Source organism: Coregonus clupeaformis, chromosome 29 (genome assembly GCF_020615455.1).
Source record: "Coregonus clupeaformis isolate EN_2021a chromosome 29, ASM2061545v1, whole genome shotgun sequence".
Lineage (NCBI taxonomy): Eukaryota > Metazoa > Chordata > Actinopteri > Salmoniformes > Salmonidae > Coregonus > Coregonus clupeaformis.
The window spans coordinates 37648838-37674973 of NC_059220.1; the positions used below are offsets into that span (position 1 = coordinate 37648838).

Here is a 26136-nt window from a genome sequence, read left to right on the forward strand (position 1 = left end):
TACAGGAGATCCAGATGAGGATAAAGTGAATAAATACTGCAATAGTCATTAGCTTTTATTCAGGCTTGAATAATTCCGTCTCTTGTTTAGCCCCGCGTGTAGGATGTTAGCAGGTTGCAAGCTGTGTGAACACCTCAAGCATCCCACCCCCAGATGACAAGCTTCTTATCTTTTATGTACCGCTTGACCTTGTGTGGCTTTTGTTTGCAGACACCGTTTAGTGTAACGGGCGCTTTGAAAACACAACTTCAAAATGCTATTCATCATAGGATATTAAGTTAATGGTGCTGAATCTCTTATGGTTTGTCAAATTGATCTAGGCAATGTTTTGCAGAAGGTTGAAGCAACCAGAGTTTTACATGTAGTTACAGATGCCCTTTCAGGCAGAAGAGTAACCAGGGCTATTGACATTTTAGTGTTCACTAATGGCAAATGTAAATGTCTCTGCACAAGGACCGACCGCAGACAGCTTAGCAGACTGTCTGTTCCTTGTCCAAAAATAAACATCACAATATTCAAATGAGAAGTCTGTAGCATTTCATAAGATCAGCAAAGTCTTCCTTCAAAGAGCTCTTCTCCATTTATGAGATGCATGGAAATTATTCTCTCTGCACGAAATGCAAATCTGTTGTCCTTTCAGTGATGTTGTAATTATACCTGTTGATTTACAGGGTAATTCTCAGAGTCATGGCTGCCCAGGAAGTAAGAATGGCCAGTGATTTTAATGAAATGTGACATCTGAACACCCATAATTGAGGCAATTATCACCTGCTCCTTTGAACCAAAATAGCTGTGTAAAAGAAACACACACACACACACTGGGCTCCTATATAGGCATCTGTCACCACATCTGTATCTCACTTGAAGCTGACTGGCAGTATGCCAGATAATTGGTTTGGTGTATAGCCCTATTCGGACGGGATTAGTTTTACGGGGGGAGGTCGGGTAATGTAATATGTGCATGAGCACAAAACACCACATCTGTAATGGCGAATCTGCCATGTCAGTATTTCTTACATGAGACTAAAGTAACAATTCCAGCCAGTATAATCTGTTTTTTTCCCAGCAAACTCCAAGGTCCTCTGATAATATTACAGTTTGACAGGTGCTGTTCGTAGTTAAGCAAGAAAACAATAACAGATTTTTATGAATGACTCCTTAAAACAAGGTGCTGCGCATATATTTTATGAATGGCATACATTTATCAACTTTTACAGTGAATACTTGTGCTTATGTTTTGTGCCAATGAATTGAAGTTGAACCTCGCCAAATGCGGCAGTTTAATTAAATGTGCAATAAAGTATTGTGCTTTGGCCTATTTTAATGAAACCCTAGCTGGAAATGTAGGCAAAGCAGGACATCCCCGATTCCCCACTGAGCTAAACGTTTGGGAAATGTCAAGTTCACTTTCTCATCCAGGGCGGCAGGTAGCTTAGTGGTTAAGAGCGTAGTGCCATTAACCGAAAGGTCGCTGGTTCTAATCCCCGAGCCGACTAGGTGAAAAATCTGTCGGTGCCCTTGAGCAAGGCACTTAACCCTAATTGCTCCTGTAAGTCGCTCTGGATAAGAGCGTCTGCTAAATGACTAAAATGTAAATGTATATAAACGCATCTCAAGCGCGCTGTTCAGCAGCTCACATCAGCAGGATTGGCATTTTCATTAGGAGGGATATCTACTGTGGATCGCTAAAAGAGTGATTATGATCACACTTCCTCAATTTAAATATTATGGGGACACCTAAACATCTGGCAGCCAACACGAGTTATCAGTGTAGCCTTTATCGTCTAGACATGATGTTGAATATCTCCACGCCTAGAATAAAAACCTCCTGGCTTCAATCATAAGAGTCAATTGAATGAAGAAGAAAAAACTAATTACAGGGGGCAGTTTGGAAAAACTAAACAAATCGTCCTGTGGAATAACATATGCTGGGGTAATAAATACATAACCAACATCTCTAGTAATACTAGTCCCGTCCATGACACAAGTCATTGGATTTATTACAGCCTATGTGCTAAGCTCAAGTGGCCATCAGAAGGCAGTGCATGTCCTGCCAACATCAAATTCGGGTTAATAGCAAAACCTTTGTGCCCTCCTTCCCTAGCTCAGCAGTTCACTCAGGTTGTTTGGGAATTGTTCCTCTACGTGATTAGCATTGGGTACAATGACCAGAAATGTGTATAGGAATACAGAGGGAGTTTATCACTTTCGCTCTGATCATTGACTTTCTATACACCTCACAACTGGTAATAGAACACTCAATGCAATGTGTTTCTACTGACATTTTACATCCGTTTTTATATAAACATACAACATTGGATGCCAGTGTATTGTATTATAGATTAATCTGTTCTTACATTATTGATTTGCTTTGAAATTAACTTAACTAAAGGGTATCATGCATTGTTAAAATATATATCACCTTCTAACCCTTTTATACACACAAATGTTCTACTAAAGGGCATCCAGTTCCCCAAATGGGAGTCAAACCCAAGACCACCACCATCTTGGATTGACATTACAGCGCCAGAGAGTCCATGGGTGCATCTCTGCTGTCTAGAATGGCTTTCTGTGTCTACTTTCATTCATTAATGAACTTGATAGGTTAAAAAAAATCCCCAATCTACCATATTGCTTTCACCTATCCTGTGCCCTCAGATCAGTGCAGGGGAATGCAAGAAGAGGAAGCCACTTTACAGACACTGTTGCATCTCAAAAGTCTAGTGTCTTGACCTCTACTATTGTAATCTTTGTAGATTCCACCCACTGAATAACACAGACCAGTAGAATGTGTGTTCAGTTATGATATTCCAGAGTAGATACTTTTGGATCCGTGCCCTCAATTTCTAGTTATTTAGACAGATATTGCTGATGCTTGGTGCGGTCATTACATCACTGTGCTGTTGTTTCTGCACTATGATTGGTTCCCTGGCAGACGTCACCAGAAATACTCCTCAGCCACCGCAGTGGCCTCCATGCACTTCTTAGTGATTAAATTCCCTAAAAGAGAGGATTCTGGTTTTAAGAGAAGCGATAATGTTTTGAATGTTAACGATTCTCCCTTTGCACAGACACACTCTCACATACACAGCGATGCGTTTTCCTTGAATCTAGTTAAAAGCATTTGTAGAGTAGGGTGTATGGCTTTTATTTAATTTTTCTCAGTCTAGTCTGGATGGGGAAAACCCAAAGTATTCAGCCACGAGCATTAGTGAGGTCGAGCACTGATGTTGGGCGTTTAGGCGTGGCTCGCAGTCGGCGTTCCAATTCATCCTGAAGGTGTTCGATGGGGTTGAGGTCAGGGCTCTGTGCAGGCCAGTCAAGTTCTTCCACACCGATCTCTACAAACCATTTCTGTATGGACCTCGCTTTGTGCACGGGGGCATTGTCATGCTGAAACAGGAAAGGGCTTTCCTCAAACTGTTGCCACCAAGTTGGCTGCACAGAATCGTCTAGAATGTCATTGTATGCTGTAGCGTTGAGATTTCCCTTCACTGGAACTAAGGGGCCTAGCCCGAACCATGAAAAACAGCCCCAGACCATTATTTCTCCTCCATCAAACTTTACAGTTGGCACTATGCATTTGGGCAGGTAGCGTTCTCCTGTTATCCGCCAAACACAGATTCATCCATTGGACTGCCAGATGGTGAAGAGTGGTGATTCACTCCAGAGAACGTGTTTCCACTGCTCCAGAGTCCAATGGCGGCGAGCTTTACACCACTCCATCCGACGCATGGCATTGCATGATCTTAGGCTTGTGTGCGGCAGCTCGGCCATGGAAACCCATTTCATGAAGCTCCCGACGAACAGTTCTTGTGCTGACGTTGCTTCCAGAGGCTGTTCTGAACTCGGTAGTGAGTGTGGCAACCGAGGACATACGAGTTGTACGCTCTTCAGCACTCAGTGGTCCCGTTCTGTGAGCTTGTGTGGCCTACCACTTTGCGGCTGAGCCATGGTTGCTACTAGACGTTTCAACTTCACAATAATAGCACTTACAGTTGACCAGGGCAGAAATGTGATGAACTGACTTGTTGGAAAGGTGGCATCCTATGACGGTGCCATGTTGAAAGTCACTGAGCTCAGTAAGGCCATTCTACTCTAATGTTTGTCTATGGAGATCGCATGGCTGTGTGCTCGATTTTTATACACCTGTCAGCAACGGGTATGGCTGAAATAGACAAATCCACTGATTTGAAGCGGTGTCCACATACTTTTGTATATATGGTGTATGTGCACATTTCGGAGCTTATGTCATTCCTAGCCTTCTACTTTTTCTCCAAGGCTTGAGTTGTGTGATCCACCCAGACTGGGATTGACTTCACCCTCTTACTTAAGCCGTCTGTTGGAAAGGCTCTATCTGTGAGGAGCAGGGCCCTAGCTAACCCGTCTCAGTGGAGACAGACAGAGGCTACAGCATGCAGATGTTAGCCTACAGTGGAATCGCTAGTTGGAGATTAGCGCTGACTGGCGTTAAGCTGAGGAACTCCTGTGTCAGCCCGTTTCTCCTGAAGTAGGGCGACGCTTTAGAAAGCGACCGAGTAGCTGACTGAGGAGTGAGTCTGGATGGAGTGGACAGCTCAGATAAGCAGCCTTCCTGAAACTCATGATGGAAACCGCAGGAGACATCGTCTCCCGACCAACCCCTTAGGGCTAGAACAGTCCCTCTACTGTACATGCTCCAACGTCACTCCATTTTTACCCCTCTTTTTTTTCACTCGTTTGTTTCTGCTTCCCTGTATTGTACTAATTCTTATCTCACTCTTCCTTGTCTATTTTCTTTCTCTCAGTCTTTCCACTAGTCTTTCTTCGCTTCCCTCTGTCACGGCAGTTCTGTTTCTCAATTCCTCCCCCTCTCTCTCTCTCTCCTCCCTTTATCTCCTTTTTTTTTTAAATCTCAAGTTTAATATAGCTCATCAGCTGGAGTTGTCGTGTAGAAGGGGAGGGAGCCAGATGGCTGGGGGGTTGGAGGCAAGGGTGGAGGCCTGGGAGCGGGAGGAGCAGAGAGCAGTCATCTTTCCTCCTTTCTTTCATTGGTATGATTGTATTGGTTTTAATATGATTAGAGAGTAGTGTAATTAAGGGTCACGTAGGTCAACAACAGCCTTTGGAGAGCGATCTGTGTGCACCTTCGACTGACGTAGTGAGAGGAATCAATAAAGAGGAGTGTTTATGTGTTTATGCTAGCTTTAGACGTGTGGTTTGCATACGCATACCCATATGGTGTGTTGTGCAGCGTAAATGTTGCTCATTGGTAATGACTTGAAAATAGGGCTGTTTCTTCGAGTGGTGGAGCAATAGAGGACTGTTCCTATGACTCACTCACACACAAACACACGTGTCAGTGGTGCAGTTTATTCCATTCAGCAGCTACCACTTGTTGTAAAAGGAGGCCATTCAGTTCCTGACACTGATCAATAACTACTTTCCGCTTAACAATGACACAGGGCTCCATAGCACAAGCTGCTCAATAGAGGAAGGACATAGGGGGAAAACATGGGTAGGTGCAGTAAAGAGGTCAATGGAACGCAGACCGTGGGGGATAGAAGAAGGACGCTGGATTGGCGCACATTCAACACAAAATCTGATCTAACAAAGTGGATATTCGTCAAATTTGTCATGTGGTCACTAAAGTCCGATTTGGATATATTTAGCTGTTTTCGCTGCATACCATTTAGAAGTAGTCCCTTTTCAGATTTAGAAGAAGTGACTGCTAAATGCTAACTCCCGTTCCTATAAGCTGGTAGCATAGCTAGAATATAAAAATCTTGGTGGTAGTCAATCATTTTTAACTGTAATGCAGTTGATTGGTGACGATGACATGAACTTGCATTGGGTTTGACATCCATACAAGCTTACAAGCATTTTTACCTCAACATAGTGTGAAATACACATATAAACAACAGCTTAAATGTAGGATAATGTTGCTGGGGGGGGTAATGAGGAGATTCGGGATCTTTCCCCCACGGCATCTTTCCCCCACACATTTCCATTGTTTTGGTAGGGTTCCATTGACTTCTTTTACCTCTATCTATTGTAAAAGTTCAGGGAAAAATATAGGCAAACACTGTCCTCAACTATAACTAAGATCACTTTTGAGACAAAAATGTGTTTTCTGAAGTGTGTGTGCAGTCAAACAAGCTGTGAAGTGTAACATTCAAAATATCAGGGATTCTCTTGAATCAGTGTCTAAATGTAAGCTATCCCATTTAAGTCTGGATAGGATGAGACATTTTAATTACTTTTTCTCTCACAGTTGAGTGATAATTTTTCCCGACCACGCAGCTCGCTGGGTTGCTATTTTTGCCACTGCTGGCCCAGATTATTCAATGATAAACATAAGCATGTTATGTCAATAGCCAGCCAGCAATAGCCACTCCACTAAGAGAACAGATTATAGTAATCAATGTGTGAAATTACATCCAAAGCCCTCGGTCATGTAAACACTATTTGAAGTTGGCTGGCATGGGAAGCCATTGGCTGCTCTATTTACTTTTGAGCGAGCATTGATATCTTGGCATTTTGAGTTCTCTGAAATATCGAGTGGAGTTTGAGGACAGCCTTGCCTTGAGTATTTGAAACATTTTTGGAAGTCGTTAATTAGCTGACACTCCAGAGAATGACTTGCAGTAAATGTAGCCCATACAAATAGCCTAACTAAGAAGGGTCAGCTTGCTTCAAGTGAAATCAGTTGTAGCCTATAAAATGTAGATTTTAGTTTTTGCATGCAGTCTTTACCACACCCTAATAAACACCTTCCCCACCTATTCCTGTTCAAATGGTGTTGAGGGCGAGAAGGAGTGAAGCAGAGACTGATGCTAGGTGCTTTGGGTGTGTGGCAGCAGTATTTTTGTCACAGCGGTGACAGCTCTATATTTGGCGGTCCTCATTTATCTTTCTATACAGGTGCCAAGCGGCCACTCTCCTAGACAGAAATCGAAACACGCACACACAGGTTATCTTTGTGATATACACTGTTAATACTGATGGCACAGAACTAAACCAATGTTTGGTCTTGAATTGCAGCCATGTAATCATTGTTATACACACACTTTGAGAATGACCTGCTTTGAAAGAACATGAGAATAGAGGGGAAGGAGAAACCGAGCTTGTGTAACTGAACCGCTTTCGATTATTGGTACAGCTGGTGCAAATGGTTTGTGTTATTGTGTATACCTGCTTGTATGTGTGATGATGGGACAAAGACTAATCTCTCTGCATCCTGCTGCCTTTGTGTGCTTGTGTGCCAGGGACTGGCCAATAGAAGAGCTGTTCTCTGTATAGGAGTCATACCAACAGTGGATTGGCCAGGGACTCTAACTGACAATACTGTACTGTCGTTTCTGTGAGAAATTTCTCGGCGTCATTGGCGTAAGAAGTATGCTTGGCCTTCACCTCTGGGTTATATAGCAGCAATCAGCAAATAAACCCAACTTCAGTTTGTTTTTGCTTTTGAGAGCCATAACTGGCAAATAAATGGACGGCAATAAAACCATATAGGCAAGGCAATGTTATCTACATGGTAAAAGCTTTTGTATGTTCTGGAAAATGTCTCACAAAATTAAAGCCAGTTTGACACACATTATGTTATGTTCATAAATTATGTTGACCTCTTTGTACACCAGTAGGTCCAGTTTTGTAGGCATTATCCTACATGCACTATTTATTTGGGTACATCTAGATCAGTGGTCAGCAACTGGTTGATCTCCAAGGCATTTCTAGTCGATCACCAAACATTTCTGTAAAAAAACAACGATAAAGCCTTGCGTTCCTATTTATTTTATTTGTCTCGTGCTGTTGGCGGTAGGTGCACCCGATTCGGCTACCCTGCGCGCCAGGTAGGTGAAGTGTTCCCATTTTGAACCATTTCATGTGTCTGAAGGTCCAAACTCTGCCTTCCCGGCGGGCCCAGAGAGCAAATCAAGTACACTATATAGGCCTACTACTAATCGGATGGCTCAGACGTACTGTGTCTGCAGACGTAAAAGAAAGCTGCAGCAAAGTTGATACTGTGAGATTTCAAAACTTTTAAAACCGTGACTAGAGAGACTGTAAATGAATACAGCAAAGAGCTGCCGGTTATGACTTGAGATCATGTTTAAGTTCTTACTCAGCACTGTCAACACTTTTTATTCAACACTTTTATAAGCCATGAAATGCACTTTCTTCCTACTTCCACTCACGCTACAACCAGCACTGCAGCTGTAATGAATTAATGGGAAAGTGTAGGCTATCTATAGGCTTGCGTTGTTATTATTAGCGGCTTGGGTCTTTTTTTAATATCGAGGAATATTTCACTTTCTCTGTTCATAGGAGTAACAACATGAATTTGTGCATGCGGTACGACTTGAGTTTCTCCATCAGCAGCTAGACTGTGTCCCTTTTTTGGCCATTGTCAGCGGAGGGAAGGGAGAACGGAGGGACAGACCATCAGCCCAGTAAAATAAAAAGCAAATGATTTAAATGTATGCTCACTCAGCTGTGCCTCACAAGTAATGCAGCGACTGATATATTACCGGTGTGATCATATAGCCTACCTCAAAAAAATGGTCCGAACAACAATTATTTGGCAGGGCAATTCAAGCAAAGCCAATATGCAGTGATCATGTATTGGGCCTATAGCCTACTGCACAAACCTCATTGCTACAGTGCTGTTTTTAATAGTGGTAGTGAGCGGTCTGGTCGGGTGAGGTTGTGTTTTCTCTAGCAGGAGGTAAGCTTGGCTTCTTACAGTGGGGAAAAAAAGTATTTAGTCAGCCACCAATTGTGCAAGTTCTCCCACTTAAAAAGATGAGAGAGGCCTGTAATTTTCATCATAGGTACACGTCAACTATGACAGACAAATTGAGAAAAAAAATTCCAGAAAATCACATTGTATGATTTTTAATGAATTGATTTGCAAATTATGGTGGAAAATAAGTATTTGGTCACCTACAAACAAGCAAGATTTCTGGCTCTCACAGACCTGTAACTTCTTCTTTAAGAGGCTCCTCTGTCCTCCACTCGTTACCTGTATTAATGGCACCTGTTTGAACTTGTTATCAGTATAAAAGACACCTGTCCACAACCTCAAACAGTCACACTCCAAACTCCACTATGGCCAAGACCAAAGAGCTGTCAAAGGACACCAGAAACAAAATTGTAGACCTGCACCAGGCTGGGAAGACTGAATCTGCAATAGGTAAGCAGCTTGGTTTGAAGAAATCAAATGTGGGAGCAATTATTAGGAAATGGAAGACATACAAGACCACTGATAATCTCCCTCGATCTGGGGCTCCACGCAAGATCTCACCCCGTGGGGTCAAAATGATCACAAGAACAGTGAGCAAAAATCCCAGAACCACACGGGGGGACCTAGTGAATGACCTGCAGAGAGCTGGGACCAACGTAACAAAGCCTACCATCAGTAACACACTACGCCGCCAGGGACTCAAATCCTGCAGTACCAGACGTGTCCCCCTGCTTAAGCCAGTACATGTCCAGGCCCGTCTGAAGTTTGCTAGAGTGCATTTGGATGATCCAGAAGAGGATTGGGAGAATGTCATGTGGTCAGATGAAACCAAAATAGAACTTTTTGGTAAAAACTCAACTCGTCGTGTTTGGAGGACAAAGAATGCTGAGTTGCATCCAAAGAACACCATACCTACTGTGAAGCATGGGGGTGGAAACATCATGCTTTGGGGCTGTTTTTCTGCAAAGGGACCAGGACGACTGATCTGTGTAAAGGAAATAATGAATGGGGCCATGTATCGTGAGATTTTGAGTGAAAACCTCCTTCCATCAGCAAGGGCATTGAAGATGAAACGTGGCTGGGTCTTTCAGCATGACAATGATCCCAAACACACCGCCCGGCAACGAAGGAGTGGCTTCGTAAGAAGCATTTCAAGGTCCTGGAGTGGCCTAGCCAGTATCCAGATCTCAACCCCCATAGAAAATCTTTGGAGGGAGTTGAAAGTCCGTGTTGCCCAAGCGACAGCCCCAAAACACTGCTCTAGAGGAGATCTGCATGGAGGAATGGGCCAAAATACCAGCAACAGTGTGTGAAAACCTTGTGAAGACTTACAGAAAACGTTTGACCTGTGTCATTGCCAACAAAGGGTATATAACAAAGTATTGAGAAACTTTTGTTATTGACCAAATACTTATTTTCCACCATAATTTGCAAATAAATTCATAAAAAATCCAACAATGTGATATTCTGGATTTTCTTTTCTCATTTTGTCTGTCATAGTTGACGTGTACCTATGATGAAAATTACAGGCCTCTCTCATCTTTTTAAGTGGGAGAACTTGCACAATTGGTGGCTGACTAAATACATTTTTTCCCCACTGTATATGGTGTCGAGTAAAGCTTAAACCATGTATTTAGATTGTCGGTAGGTATTGTAGTTAGGTATTGTAGGTAGTTTATCTAGGTAGTTATTGTAGGTAAGTATTGTATTCGGTTGAGCCCGGTGAAGTACGAGGCTAGCTAACCCACTACCTGGACCAATAAAGCTAGCTAGTTAGCGGGTAGCTACTGGTAACTATTAGCAACTGTGGATAGATGTTTTCAATGTTATTTTACGCTTAAGAGTACCTGTAATTATGCCCTACCTCTTTAAGGAATACCTGGAATAGTATAAAGTAATCCTTCTCCCCCCACCCCCCATTAAAAAATAAAAAATAAAATGTTTTTACAAAAAAGTGGTTCTCCCACTGGCTATCATAAGTTGAATGCACCAATTTGTAAGTCGCTCTGGATAAGAGCGTCTGCTAAATGATGTAAATCTAAATGTAATAGGTTAATGTTGCATAGGCTTATGAGCGGTAGATCTTGGCATGCATTTTGACTTAGAAAGTGATCTTGACTCAGAAAAGGTTTGTGACCACTAATTTGACAAATTATCGCTTTAAAGCAAAACCATTCTCTTCTCCATCTTCCTCTCTCCCTTTCCCTCCATTTTTCAGTAGGAGCATAATTTAGACCCAACGGCCCTCCACCCTATCTACATTCTAATTATAGTCTTGTTAGCCCCCGAGAGCATTCGTTCCCTAAAACAATGATACCGTTAACAATAGAAGTGGGAGGACAACAAGAAGCCAGCGCCACCATTGTTTGTGCTCTTCTTCTTACTGTTTGTGCCTGAAGAGAAACAAAGGACCTCTGTGTACTGTAAATATGTGCTGATATGATACTCAGGCTTATGCCACGGGTGATTAGCCCCAGCAGCAGCTAACTGTCGCTACATCTGTCAGCCAGACAGAAGCTCTCCCTCTAAGTCAACAGATAGTAGAGACAGTTTCTAAACCCAGAGGTGCAACATCGTGAGATTTCCAGGAACGCTTGCAAAGCAGACCAGGCCGGGGTTTGAGCCAATGTCTTAAGTAGTATAACATGTTATTACTTCAACCTTGTGAAAGTGACAAACAGACTAGTTTTAAAAAATGTATCGAAGGAATGCCTTTGATTTGACGGCCTGCACATGCGCAGTTCGGCACGAGACGACCTTTAGACCCGATGAAGTGTTTCTACGCATGAGCGTAGCTAGCCAACGTCGCCATGACATCGCCTACAAGCGTGATCGGGGATTTCTATTGGAGAAGAAGTTTCTGCCTCGCTTCATAGTGTACTGTCTTTGGTCGAGAGTTAGCAAACATGCTAACACTAAGCTAGCCGTGGTTGTTAGCTTCGCTGGACATATGGCTATTGCCATGCCCCAGATACAATGATTCTACTGTATTCTGTAAAATGCAGTTGGTGCCATGAGCTAACTGAACATAGACAGATGTTTATGCATGTCACTGCTTCTATGCTCAGTGGCATCATCTCAGCTAAAGTCGCTGTCAATGTGTAGACACTGACCAACTACTAGTGATGGGGGAATAAATCGATACAGTTACATATTGCGATTAGTGCTAGTCGGCTCTACCTGAGCCAAAACTCTGGTATTTTTCATAGCTTATTCGCCATCTTCTTTTTAAGTAATGAGCCAACATGTTTTCAGGACTTTTATTTCCACGACTGATCAAAACAAATGTTCTCATGCTCTCCCTTGTGTCTCTGCAGGAGATGTATACAGAGCAATATATTTGGAACATCAAATCGCAATAATATCGCAGTATTGAATCGCAATACATATAGAATCGCAACTAAGTATCGTGAGAATATTGTATTGTGAGGTCCGTGGCAGTTCCCAGCCCTACCAACTATCCTCTCCAGATTACTCCGTGTTATGGGTCATGTGTTATTGCCCTCCCTCTTCTATCTCAACCCCCTCTTACTGTGGCTATAGGTGTGTTGTCAGTAGGTGCATCCAGGTGTGCCACAAGTGTGTGTGCCTAGTAGCTAGATCAGAGGGCAGAGGAGTGTGTGAGGGGGAAATGGAGCGTGAAAATGAATGTGGTAGCAGTGGTGATGGTGGGTGAGTGCAGGGCAGTGTGGGAGGGAGTGTGTGTGTGTGTGTGTGACGAATGGCTCCAGACACATGGGACCGTGATGAGACTGACTGGCAGCCAGGCGTCACCCAATCATCCCATGACTCATCTCCGCTGATGGGCCAGATGGGTCCCCAATGAGGGCCCTGATTGAAAAACACACTGTCTGTGAGCGTGTCTGTGAGAGTGTGTTAATGGCCGACCCGCGAGACTAAAGTGGCAAAGAGCTCAGATCAGGGACCTCGCTTTCTTTGTAGAGAGGTCAGCTGTAGTCATGAGGATGGCGTGTTGCCAAGCGTCTCTCTGAGTGCTTAGCAGAGTAGAGGGAGAGTCCAGTAAATGTTTGGCGTGACACTTTTATGACAGGGCTTTTAGGGAAGTGTGGCTTTATTGCTCTGAGTGGTCATTAAGTCCCCATGGCAGAGGGACTGCATGCACATAAGGTTGACCTTTCTCTCACACTCGTCTACACACACACCCAGTACCCTGCCCTGAACCTTAGTCACTGTTACTAGCCGGCTACCACCCGACACTCTGCCCTGAACCTTAGTCACTGTTACTAGCCGGCTACCACCCGACACTCTGCCCTGAACCTTAGAGACTGCTGCCCTATGTACAGTGGGGAGAACAAGTATTTGTTACACTGCCGATTTTGCAGGTTTTCCTACTTACAAAGCATGTAGAGGTCTGTAATTTTTATCATAGGTACAATTCAACTGTGAGAGACGGAATCTAAAACAAAAATCCAGAAAATCACATTGTATGATTTTTAAGTAATTAATTTGCATTTTATTGCATGACATAAGTATTTGATCACCTACCAACCAGTAAGAATTCCGGCTCTCACAGACATGTTAGTTTTTCTTTAAGAAGCCCTCCTGTTCTCCACTCATTACCTGTATTAACTGCACCTGTTTGAACTCGTTACCTGTATAAAATACACCTGTCCACACACTCAATCAAACAGACTCCAACCTCTCCACAATGGCCAAGACCAGAGAGCTGTGTAAGGACATCAGGGATAAAATTGTAGACCTGCACAAGCTGGGATGGGCTACAGGACAATAGGCAAGCAGCTTGGTGAGAAGGCAACAACTGTTGGCGCAATTATTCGAAAATGGAAGAAGTTCAAGATGACGGTCAATCACCCTCGATCTGGGGCTCCATGCAAGATCTCACCTCGTGGGGCATCAATGATCATGAGGAAGGTGAGGGATCAGCCCAGAACTACACGGCAGGACCTGGTCAATGACCTGAAGAGAGCTGGGACCACAGTCTCAAAGAAAACCATTAGTAACACACTACGCCGTCATGGATTAAAATCCTGCAGCGCACGCAAGGTCCCCCTGCTCAAGCCAGCGCATGTCCAGGCCCATCTGAAGTTTGCCAATGACCATCTGGATGATCCAGAGGAGGAATGGGAGAAGGTCATGTGGTCTGATGAGACAAAAATAGAGCTTTTTGGTCTAAACTCCACTCGCCGTGTTTGGAGGAAGAAGGATGAGTACAACCCCAAGAACACCATCCCAACCGTGAAGCATGGAGGTGGAAACATCATTATTTGGGGATGCTTTTCTGCAAAGGGGACAGGATGACTGCACCGTATTGAGGGGAGGATGGATGGGGCCATGTATTGCGAGATCTTGGCCAACAACCTCCTTCCCTCAGTAAGAGCATTGAAGATGGGTCGTGGCTGGGTCTTCCAGCATGACAACGACCCGAAACACACAGCCAGGGCAACTAAGGAGTGGCTCCGTAAGAAGCATCTCAAGGTCCTGGAGTGGCCTAGCCAGTCTCCAGACCTGAACCCAATAGAAAATCTTTGGAGGGAGCTGAAAGTCCATATTGCCCAGCGACGGCCCCGAAACCTGAAGGATCTGGAGAAGGTCTGTATGGAGGAGTGGGACAAAATCCCTGCTGCAGTGTGTGCAAACCTGGTCAAGACCTACAGGAAACGTATGATCTCTGTAATTGCAAACAAAGGTTTCTGTACCAAATATTAAGTTCTGCTTTTCTGATGTATCATACTTTTGTCATGCAATAAAATGCAAATTAATTACTTAAAAATCATACAATGTGATTTTCTGGATTTTTGTTTTAGATTTCGTCTCTCACAGTTGAAGTGTACCTATGATAAAAATGACAGACCTCTACATGCTTCGTAAGTAGGAAAACCTGCAAAATCGGCAGTGTATCAAATACTTGTTCTCCCCACTGTACATAGTCATTGAACACTGGTCACTTTTTTTAATAACGTTTACATACTGTTTCATCCACTTTATATGTATATACTGTATTCTAGTCATGGCTCCACTGCTGTACACCCCTTTTCTATTCATATACTGTCTATACACACCATTGAATGTATATATATTTATGTTCCAGTCTGATATTGCGCGTTCTGATACTTCTTAATTAAAAAAAAAAATTGATTGTGTGTTTTATTTTTTCATTGTATTGCTGGGTATTACTGTACTGTTGGAGTTAGAAACACAAGCATTTTGCTGCACCTGCGGTAACATCTGCAAATCCGTGTACGCAACCAATAAAATGTGATACACAGGCACGCACCCCCCACCCCACTAACACACACCTTATGGCATCACAGCTTCAGACAGATTGAACCGTGCTCATTGTAATGATAAATAATCATAGGGGAACGGGGACTTCCCATTGTTATTGTTACCCAACCCCTCCTCCAGCCCTCCACCAGCCCCAGTCAATCTGAGTAATGCCCAGTAAAGCCTCTTTTCCCCAGCTCTCCGAGACACTTTAGGGAATGAAATGGGGCCGTGTCCTCCCACTCTGTGGGATCTATTCTGGTCTGCATTATCTACCGGCCATTTGTTCCAGTGACTCTGTTCACTTCCTCACTGCCTGTGTAGCAGGTGGATAGGTGTGTAGATACATGCCATTATGTCTACCAAATGTAGGCCTATGTACATTCTCCATAGTGGTTCTATACCAACATCTACAGTGTGTTGGTCATAGTGGTGTGTTATTATGGCAATGGGATGATATGATGGCGATATTGCTATCACAACACACAACACTCATACTATTGCTTTCCCTGCAACAGTTACAATACATTTATTAGTGTCACAGCTCTGACAGTGGCTGAGGAGTTCAGTGACTGGCCATGGACTACAGGAGTACTAGTAGCAGAGTCAAGTAGGAGATGCTCCATATCAGTTCCAGGCTATTTCCTCACTGTCTTGCTTCAGCATCTTCCCCTTGAGCTCTGTGCAGACAGCGTAGTGCAGTACTTGGAGGGGTAAACCAACAAACAAACGTAGAGGCGCAGGCTCCTGAGAGCAGGTGGTGGTGGGAAAGTGTCCTAAACTCAAGGCAATCTGAAAAGCGTTCCAAATTCAATCTGGGCTGAGGTGGGAGTGGAGTGGACACACACACACATCAAGCAAAGTAACACACGCATGCATAGTAACACACACACACACACACACACACATTCCCCACCCACATTAGCTAAATAGCCTAGTCACAGTCCTAGGTTTTATTTTCCTCTTAAAGAATAATTGTATTCTACCATAGCAGCCCTTTGGCATACTCTATTGTACGTGGGAGGGAGAATGGTGCTGTTAATTGGAATAGAAAAGGTGTGGTACTCACAATACAACTAGTATTTGTCATTGTAGATTGGATGTGTGACCACAGTTACTGTGCACACTGTTATCGTCTCTTTACTTTTGGGTGCGGTGAATCACTGAAAGGCAAAGGTAATAGGAGGCTAGGTGTAACTGATAGTTGCTGTCCTATTGTTGGCTTTAGCAGCATGGCGGCTCGTGAAATAATTGTGCCTACTTCAATTGATAAGGTATCTATTCTGTGTGGATGTGTTGACGTCAATGTAGGTTCATCATCCTTGAAAGAGCACCACCAGTCTTGAGTTGAATTGATGTCGTTTGCTTTTACGTCAGGCTTTGTTCACATCGAATAAAGAAGAGGAAACCAAACAGTTTCCAGAAAGATCTAAAATGGTGTCCTCTATGCCTGCCTTATCCAGTTATCAAGGCAAACAAGTGCTTTATCAAAAATCTTGCGTTCTATCAACGAAGCCTGTCCTCCCAACCGTCCCATGTGGCATTGCCAAGCTCCCACAGTTATCTGACAGTGTCTGTCTGTCTGTCTGCATCGCTTTCTGTGTCGCTCTCTGTCTCTGCCTGTGTGTGTCTGTCTGCTGGAAAAAGGCACTGTTCTCACTCTTCCATTTGAAAATATGATTTATTACAAAATTCACTAACGTTTTGGCGATCTCCTTTGTGTGTCTCCTCACCCAGGTGAACTTTGTGGTGTGCCAGCTATTTGCCCTGCTGACGGCCTTCTGGTTCCGCCTCTACCTCCATCCCAGTAAGACCAGTCCTTTCATCAGGCATGTGGTGGCCACGCTACTTGGCTTCTACCTGGCCCTCTTCTGCTTCGGCTGGTGAGTACTGTTTAATGGTACTGTTACAGGTACTGCACAGTCCTCTTCTTTCTCACCCTCACCTCTTCTCCCCAAATTCTGCTTTCATCTCTGGTTCCCTTCTTCATCTCCCCCCCCCTCCCCTCTTCCTCCTCCATCTCTCCCTCCTTCACACCTCCTTGCTTCAACCCTTTCCTCCATCCATCTTTGAGCCGGAGTACCTTCTCCTCCACCCGTCTCCCTCCCTCCACTCATCTCTCCTCATTCCCTGCCTCTGTCCCCACTCCCTCCAGCTCTCCCTCCATCCGTCAGGGGCCAAGGTAAACTGGTCGATGCGGGGGTAATTGATATTCAATTAGGGAGTTGTGGGCCCGTTGTAAACGACCTGAAGTCCCTTGGCAGTGTGCCTCTTAGGGTTTAGTCTGTCTCTGTGTGTACTGTCTGTGTGTACATGAGCAGGCCTGGGAGAAATGCTTAGCGTGTGAAACGTTGAGTCATTCCACCATTGCAGCAGTTCTGAGCATGTTTAATGTGATGTCATTCAGGTACATGATACTGATGGTAAGGTGATACTGTTGTGGTCAGATCACATTTTGTGTGGTGACTTTTAGTGTAACTTATGTATCTCTTGTTAGTCAGCTGTGAAATGTACCTTAACGGCTTTGTAACATTGAATACATTGAGGAAAGTAGTACCATAAACGCTGCGTGAATTCCTATCACTTTAGTTTGACAATCACTGACAAGCCATTCCACTGACTAACTTTATAACACACTCCTCCTATCTCAGCCCAGCTAGCGCTCAATTCTCTGTCATATTGACTCTAAAACACACACACACATGTCACACACACACACACCGTCACACACACACACACACACACACCGACACACACACACACACACGCACACACCGACACACACACCCACACACGCACAGTCACACACACCGCCACACACACACACCGTCGCACACACACCGTCACACAAACCGTCACACACACCCACACACGTCTCACACACACACGACACACACACAAACACACACCGCCACACACACACTCACCGTCACACTCACCGACACACACACACAAACACCGTGACACACACACCGTTACACACACCGTCACACACACACACACACCATCACACAGTCTCACACACATGCTCTCACACAGTCAGTCACACACTCAGACACACACGCAGTGACTTACTCCACTATTCTACTCTACCTCACACTCTGAGGACAATGCCCTATGGGACTTACCAAGAAGTACACTATACTCCTTAGGACCGGGACAATACCAGTATCACAATCTTTTTCCCACGGCAAAAATGAAAACACGAAGCAGACAAACTCTTTGGTCTTTTAAACTGCTGTATGTAATATATTGTGTGTTATAGCTTGGAAAATAAATGAATGCTACTCTGGATGACAACATAATGTTTGTTTCCAACAAAACGGACAGTGAAGTGGTCCAATTTATATAACTTTTTGTTAATTTAGCACTGTTAACATATCATTTATAGACGGTATTGTAAAAATCCATGCCGGTACGAGGATCCATGTAAAATACAAGGGAAAGAAACGCACCCCTATTTAGGCGAGGTGCTGGCTGACGGCGTAAAACACTTCAAAAAGAAAAGGAAAGCCGCACACTCTCGGAGCTCAGATGCAATAATTTAATATCTTAATAACCAACGTTTCGACAGACAAGCTGACTTCATCAGGGTATAATGACAAACACTGCGGGTCACTGGTTTATATAGTGTGAAAGGACACACGCAGGTGTCTGTAATCATGGCCGGGTGTGGCCTTGATAGCATTGGCCAATTCACAGATAAAAACAACATACAAAAAACATGGATAGCATATGATCATAGATACGAGCTATGAGGATCCATACCAGTATATCTTAAAATACGATATATCCCTAATCATTAGTAATAACAGCCACAGTAGGTCAAAATGTCGCCTACTCCATCTTTCTTTGGGGCTACCATCCCTCTTAAATGCCAATGTAGCCTGACAACCAACCATACTACAGTATATGGCAGTTGGTGCTATCCAATGGTAGTACACCTGGGATGAATTGTCAGTCCCCATGACAGTTTGGGGGTGCCCCCTGCTGTTGTGTTGGTAAACACACAATGTGTAATCTCATCTCCGGGACAGTGTTGGTTTATCACACCCTTCAAAGGGCACAGTCAGTCTGTGTGGTGTTGATGATGATGATGATGATGATGTGTCTGTCTGAGAGCCCATACTCAGTCACGACACACACACACACACACACACACACACACACACACACACACACACACCTAAGTCCTCAGAGATGTAGTCATAACATAGTACAGAGATCTCAGGGTTGTGGCCGTAGGGAGTGACTGTCCACTATCCATAGTCGCGCTAGACTTTCTTATTCATGTATGGCCCTGGTCCTGATGAGAAACTGCCCCAGAGTTCTGCTGTGCCTGGCTGCATGACAACACTCTGTACTTTCCCTTTCCATGTCACTAGAGATTTATTCGCCTTCAGGAATTTGTTTTCCTCAGTACTGGATGAAAGAGGGAGGGAGGGAGAGGGAAAGAGTGTCAAAAAGCAGGGAGAGTGACAGAGTGGATAGGAGTGAGACAGAGGGCACAGTGGTGATCCATCTAGTGAATGTTAAGTTCTGACTCCTTGTCGGTTTCTTTTCCCCACAGGTACGCCTTACATTTCCTGGTCCAGAGCGGCCTGACCTACAGTATCATGATCTTTGCTGGGCTGGAGCACATGCACAAGTGAGTAATGCTTCTATTTCCTCTGAAACTGCTCATTCACTGGCTGTATACTGTAGCAGCAAGACCAAGAATGGCCAAATCAAAAGTCTCCAGTGAACACGTGATGCCAACTCATGACGTCGTCGCTTTTCATAAAGCATCGCTTCCAGAAAACAAATCATAGTCCATCTTTTCACAAGGCTGATTAATTGAATAGAAATGCATATGGAAGAAGGTAATTGGCCTTTATGTAGAGTGGTGTTCCAGAACGTCTTATCCAGCAACAGAAAGGCCTTGACCTTGTGCCCAGCTGTTTCAATTCATCTTTACTGAAGTGCTTAATTTGAGCTGGATTCTGCCGGAACAGGATCCGGCACCTCTCAGTTTTGGACTGTTTTGTTCCAGAACCTATTTGCCAGGATCCGGTACCTCTCGTGGCATGAATAATTATTTTAATTGTTTGCGATGTAAAAATTATAATCAAAGCGATGAGAGTTAATTCGTGTTGCCTCGTTAATTCTCCTGCCCCCTAAAAAGAAAAACGTACCGTGAACACAGATTTTCAGCCCACACCTGATATTCTAATCATTGATTCGGGTTGGGCCGGCCCGGGCTTATGGTTTGCGCAACATTTTAGCCTATGTTTGGTGAGCGAGAGAAACTAGAATCAGCACTTTCTATGATCTCTCTCTCCCTCTCTCTGCTCTGATAGACATGACCCTGCAACTCATCTCTCCAGTTTTGCGCTTCATCATTTATTTCCTTATAGAATCACAGACGCGGGAAGGGTGCTGCAGCACCCCTAATAATACAAATAATTGTAATTATGGGGAGGTACCCCTGATAAATTGAAATACATTTGACAAAGTTATGAAATTACTGCTCTGTTCAGCAAGAAATGAAATGATTTACAATACTACACCAGGAGTACGCCTATAATTTAGCCACAGAGGATCAATAGCTTATTTTATTTTTTTATTGTCAAGCTGTGGATTGTGTGTATGCATCACAATCACAAGGCATAGCCTACAGTCGGGAACAAGCGGCAAATCTCTCAGTAAACAGCATTCAGCCAAAATAGGCCTTTCGCAATATTTCAAATACAATCGCAGGAAAACTAAGGTTGGAATGCAAATGGCTGCTTCTAAAAAGAGAAGACTCTAATCTGTCTGTGGGCTACCAAAATATTTGATCAACTTCCAAATAGGCCTATCGAGTGACATTGTTTTACAAAGTAAAACAAGAGAGTGACACTTTTGACATGCGCCATTGGCCAACACCGGTGAGTAAGCTGCGCATCATTAGGTGAGTCAGTGAAACTGGAAAGCTTTTTTAGGACTATAATTTCCTCTTCATATTGTACAATATGTGTCTCCACACACCTAGCCCTGGGCTATTGATGGATTCAAGACAAGGTCGTTTTTATTGATCTCGTTCTAAAATTGTCAGTGTGAAAGTAGCCTGTCATTTCTTTTGTGTGGTATTAAAAAGTCTCCAGTCATGTAAAATGACATAGAATTGCATGAAATGCGTTTATAAAATGCAAATGTTTTGAATTTTTGTTATATAAATATACATGAGGGATGAGACTGGCCTTCCTTGGATCACCGTGTAAGTTCCGGTGGTAAAGCGTTCTGTTGGTGCTAACGAGCCTGAATTCCTGATGGTGATGGAAATACCCCTCAGGCGCCCACCCCTGCTTCCACCCCTCCCCCCAAACACTCTGAGGAATGCAACTATCTCTCCCCCCAGCCACCTTCTGTGGTTATTTTTACTGAGGGACAGGGCTGTGAGGTCAGGTGTGAAAAGGAGTGAAAGCTCTCCCCCAAGGGAAGGCTCTACAAATACCCCATCTCAATATCCATCACAACGACCAGCAACAGTACAATGTAGGAGGACCCTGATGGTAATGCACTTTAAGCGTCCACTCCGTAATCGCATTCGGAGGTGACATTTCAAAACAAAGGCCTAAGTCTAATTGAACAGCAATGGAGTTGTTTTCATGGACATTTTTGCTTCCTCTTGAGGTTCTAGGATGCAGAGGAATGTGGCGGTCATCCAAGCTGAGCTGACATAGGACAACATCTCACAGCAGGGCCTGGTTTAGAGTTCAGCCTCTGGGTTTGGCTTACTCAGTCAAGTCAGAGTACGGGGCACGGTGACCAGTTCACGTTCCTATTTTGTTGACCCGCAAGGTTTTGCGTAACCCCTGGGTTTATCAGGAAAACGGGGGTGCTGTGGGTGTTGAGCTTGCAGATGCTGTTGATCTCTATTGGAACCCCCAGATCTGATCTTTGAATTGACATAGCAGGTCTTTTAGGGGTCGTGAATAGCTTTCTAGATGTGTACAGTTTAATGTAGTATGACTACTGCTTGATCACTATGGCTGTGATCCTACAGTCAAATCAGCAGAGACAAGCTCTACTTTTTCACATCAGCTTACATTTGTCTGCTTTAAGTTTGCCCTACTTTACGTAGTGGCAAGTGGTCGTTGGGAGTAAATGGCGCAGAGGAGACCACCCATGTGAATAAAATTATATGAAATTATAATGATTTTGATAAAACATTTAACGGCATGCCAGAGAGAATTTTTTGCTGTTTATGGTTGAATAAACTGGCGGCATGGATGCATATATTATCATGTAGCCTATCCAGTATGAGGCAGTTTGGCAGTGGAATTTTTCAATATGGCTATAAGAGACTATGACGTTGGACATATTTCTCTTCTGTCTTTCTCATCAACATCTCAAGAATTTGCTTCAGGGCAGAGAGGAGTGGTAAGATGAAGTCTGGTTGACAAAAAGAGAGGGTGAAAATTGGATGTAGCCAAAGACTTGGGGGGGGGGAAATAAGTCATGGGAGGACTGAAATTACAGAGGTAAAAAAATCAAGGGTACAGTTCTTCTAGTACAGTATGTAGAGCGAAAATACACGACATTATTTACAATATCATCCCTCTCCTCCTGCAGCTCCATATCATCCCTCCCTCCTCTTTCATCCCTCTACCCTCCCTCATCCCTCTATCCTCCCTCATCCCTCTACCCTCCCTCATCCCTCTACCCTCCCTCATCCCTCCCTCCTCTTTCATCCCTCCCTCCTCTTTCATCCCTCCCTCCTCTTCCATCCCTCTACCCTCCCTCTACCCTCCCTCTACCCTCTACCCATCCTCCCTCATCCCTCTACCCTCCCTCATCCCTCTACCCTCCCTCATCCCTCTATCCCTCCCTCATCCCTCTATCCTCCCTCATCCCTCTATCCTCCCTCATCCCTCTATCCTCCCTCATCCCTCTACCCTCCCTCATCCCTCTACCCTCCCTCATCCCTCTACCCTCCCTCATCCCTCTACCCTCCCTCATCCCTCTACCCTCCCTCATCCCTCTATCCTCCCTCATCCCTCTATCCTCCCTCATCCCTCTATCCTCCCTCATCCCTCTATCCTCCCTCTATCCTCCCTCATCTCCACCTCCATCCCTCTGCCTTTGTCCAGAAACCTCACCAGGCAGATTATAATAGAATTTCCTGGAAAGCATTAAACACAGCGGAGGCTGGCGCTAGGAACGCTCGCAAGCCCCACGAGAGCAAATAAATCTCTATAGATGTTAAATGGAGCAGAACAAACATCCATCTACAGTAGGCCCCAATCCTCTGATTGCAGTTAATCTGAAAACCACCTTGCTAATGGAGTAGCCTAGCTCCTCTGTGCAAAATACAACACTATATTTGAAATTATATTATCGTATAGTTGTGGCCATATCCAACTCACATAACTGTCATGGTGTCATTTTGGTGACTTGATGATGCAGTCTGGAGGATTTGGGACAACTGGGTATTTGAAGCTATTATTCACACAACTCTGTGTTTATTGGTAGGCTACGTGCATAGAGTTGTCATTCACTTGCTGTTGTGGCAGCAGCACTGTTTTCTTCGGAGTAATGATCAACTTGTCTGTTCTCTCACCTGTTGAACGTTCTCTGAGAAAGGTTGGGGAATGTTCTAGAGAGGGAGTCCTCAGCTCTCTATGCCTATAGTGCAAACACAGCACCACCTGCTGGATGAAAATACCTTATGTCTATCCATAAAACGCATGCGACGTACTGGACTAGCGCAGTTAGCAGTCAATCAATTCTAACACACTGACTTGTGGAAGGGGATACCGTTTGTATGAATATAGTTTGCATTATTTTAGGTCAGGAATTACATGTATTTAATGAATCCCTATAACTGTTTTGCAGATAATACTGGCTGAGTCATACATACGTCTATTTTGCTCATAACACTCTCTTATATGCTACCGATTTAAACCTCCATTCAGATAACAGATGTTGAAATGGAGAACCTGACAATAACGAGCGTGTATGAGCGATCGAGAAGGAGAGGTGACAAAAGGGTGAAGGAGACAGCGATCGAGTGCAGCGAAAGAAAGAGCTCACATGAAAGGCTGATCTGTTATTCATGCCGTGTTGCTACTGAAGCCCGAACCACCTTCCCTTGGCAAGGCCTGTGAAAGAAATTGCATAACCTGGCAGGCAACAGCAAAAATACAATTTTTTCCCACACATGGCTATATTATGCACTCTGGGCCTTTGCAGCAAATTGCCCTGCTTTCTGTCCTATTATATTAGGGTAATTGGAGGGGTTATGAGGCATGATTAAATTGTGGGTTGGGGCAGTGGGAGGCCAAGGAGGCGGTGGAGGTCCAGGCATGGTGCTGCACTGTTCCGGAATGCAAAAGTGCTTTGGGCCGGGGCTCGCTGCCAGCTCATTGTCTAGAAATACGAGCAGCAGTTGAAATGGCACTAATAACACAGCGTCAGCTCCGAGATATGTCTGCCTCGTGACGGAGAGGACAGTTGGCTGGTTCTACAGTCAGACACGTCGCATGGCAACTCTACTGTGACTCGGCTTGTTGGTCATTCAGAAACAACTGCAATTGTTATTCAGTAGAGCAACACAAACAGTGGCAATGGGAGTGAAATGGTCATTGCAGATGGGTGGACTTTTCGTACGCAGTTGATTGTTCAGTTTGAAATACATAGACCTAGACTTTTAGGCTATTACAGTTGAATCTTGATTAATGCACATCGGATGGGAAAACTCTCAAAGTGCAGTTCAGCAGTCACAAAACATACTTTAACCTCTGTGAAGGTGGGGTTCAGGGTTCAGACATCCTTGATGACACCTTGATTGTTTTGGGGTCCTTTTGACACAGTTGATCCTTGCGGTTTTACCCCCCAGGCAACAGCATGCTAAAGAAGCCCAATGGTCTCTTACAAACACTCATGTTGGAGCTGCTGGAATGAAGTGAGCCCATTGATTTGTTCCTCTCTCTCAGGGCCGTGGGTCACTTCAATCAGGCCTGGAGATGCTTAGTGCTGCACTCGGCTGGCAAGGAACCCTATAATACCCCCTTGGACCGAAACCTTAACACTAGACCCTGAATGCTAATATAATATCACTGACCCCTATAAGTGGCCCTGTGTGGCTTAGTTGGTAGTGCATGGTGCTTGCACCGCCAGGGTTTTGGGTGCGATTCCCGTGGCCACCCATATGTAAAAATGTATAAAAGTGTCTGCTAAATGGCATATGTTATTATATACACTATATATCAAATAAAATATGTGGACACCCATTCAAATGAGCAGATCACCATGCGCAATGCCAAGAGTCTGCTGGAGTGGTGTAAAGCTCGCTGCCATTGGCCTATGGAGCAGTGGAAACGCGTTCACTGGAGTGATGAATCACACTTCATTCACCATCTGGCAAGTCCGACAGACGAATCTGAGTTTGGCGGAGGCCAGGAGAGCGCTACCTGCCCGACTGCATAGTGCCAACTGCAAAATTTGGTGGAGGAGGAATAATGGTCTGGGGCTGTTTTTCATGACACTACTAATTCAATGACAGTTCACATAACCTTAACACTATCCCAATCCTTAATAAACAAAACACCAATCCTTAATACTCCAACTGGCCATACAACACCAAACATGTAACAAACAAAATATACATGACCTAACCTCCACAGAAACTCTCTCCACTGCTAATAGTTGAAGATCCCAGCCAGGCTAGCTGTCAGAGTATGCTTGATGAGTAGGGGGAGTGGTCACGCCATCCTCAGCTGACACATTCAATCAGTCACCGTCTCAGATACCCAGCCTTGTGTCACAGTGAAGGATGCTCCAGACCATAGTTTTTCTTTTAAGAACTGACTTTGATAAAAACAATTATATGCTTAATAAAACCTGTGTGTGTGAATTTACATATGTGTGTGTCTGCGCATGTGCTCGCGTCTGTGTTCGTGTCATTCAGAGTCAATCAGTTGGGATTTTAGTTTGTGGGTGTGTGTCTGTGCATGTGAGATTGAGTGTCAACCATCAAACATCATGCACATTGTTTATTCTCTCACGCAGAGAGGGATGGATGCATAGTGTAGCGTATCGTCATGGATAGGTGGGCACGGTGTTGGCATACTGACAGATGAGTGTGAGATTCTGACAGCCTTACTCAAAAACTCGTTAATGCCACTGTGTGTTTCTGT

The 26136-nt window shown here is 44.2% G+C and overlaps 1 protein-coding gene across 1 annotated transcript in view; it reads left to right on the forward strand.

Moving 5' to 3' along the window:
- Nucleotides 1–26136, forward strand: part of mboat2a (membrane bound O-acyltransferase domain containing 2a) — a 74263-nt gene that overhangs the window by 16044 nt on the left and 32083 nt on the right. The window contains exons 2-3 of the mRNA XM_041855484.2: nucleotides 16712–16857; nucleotides 19545–19622. Of these exons, the coding sequence (XP_041711418.1) occupies nucleotides 16712–16857; nucleotides 19545–19622 (224 nt within the window). The remainder of the gene's footprint in view (nucleotides 1–16711; nucleotides 16858–19544; nucleotides 19623–26136) is intronic.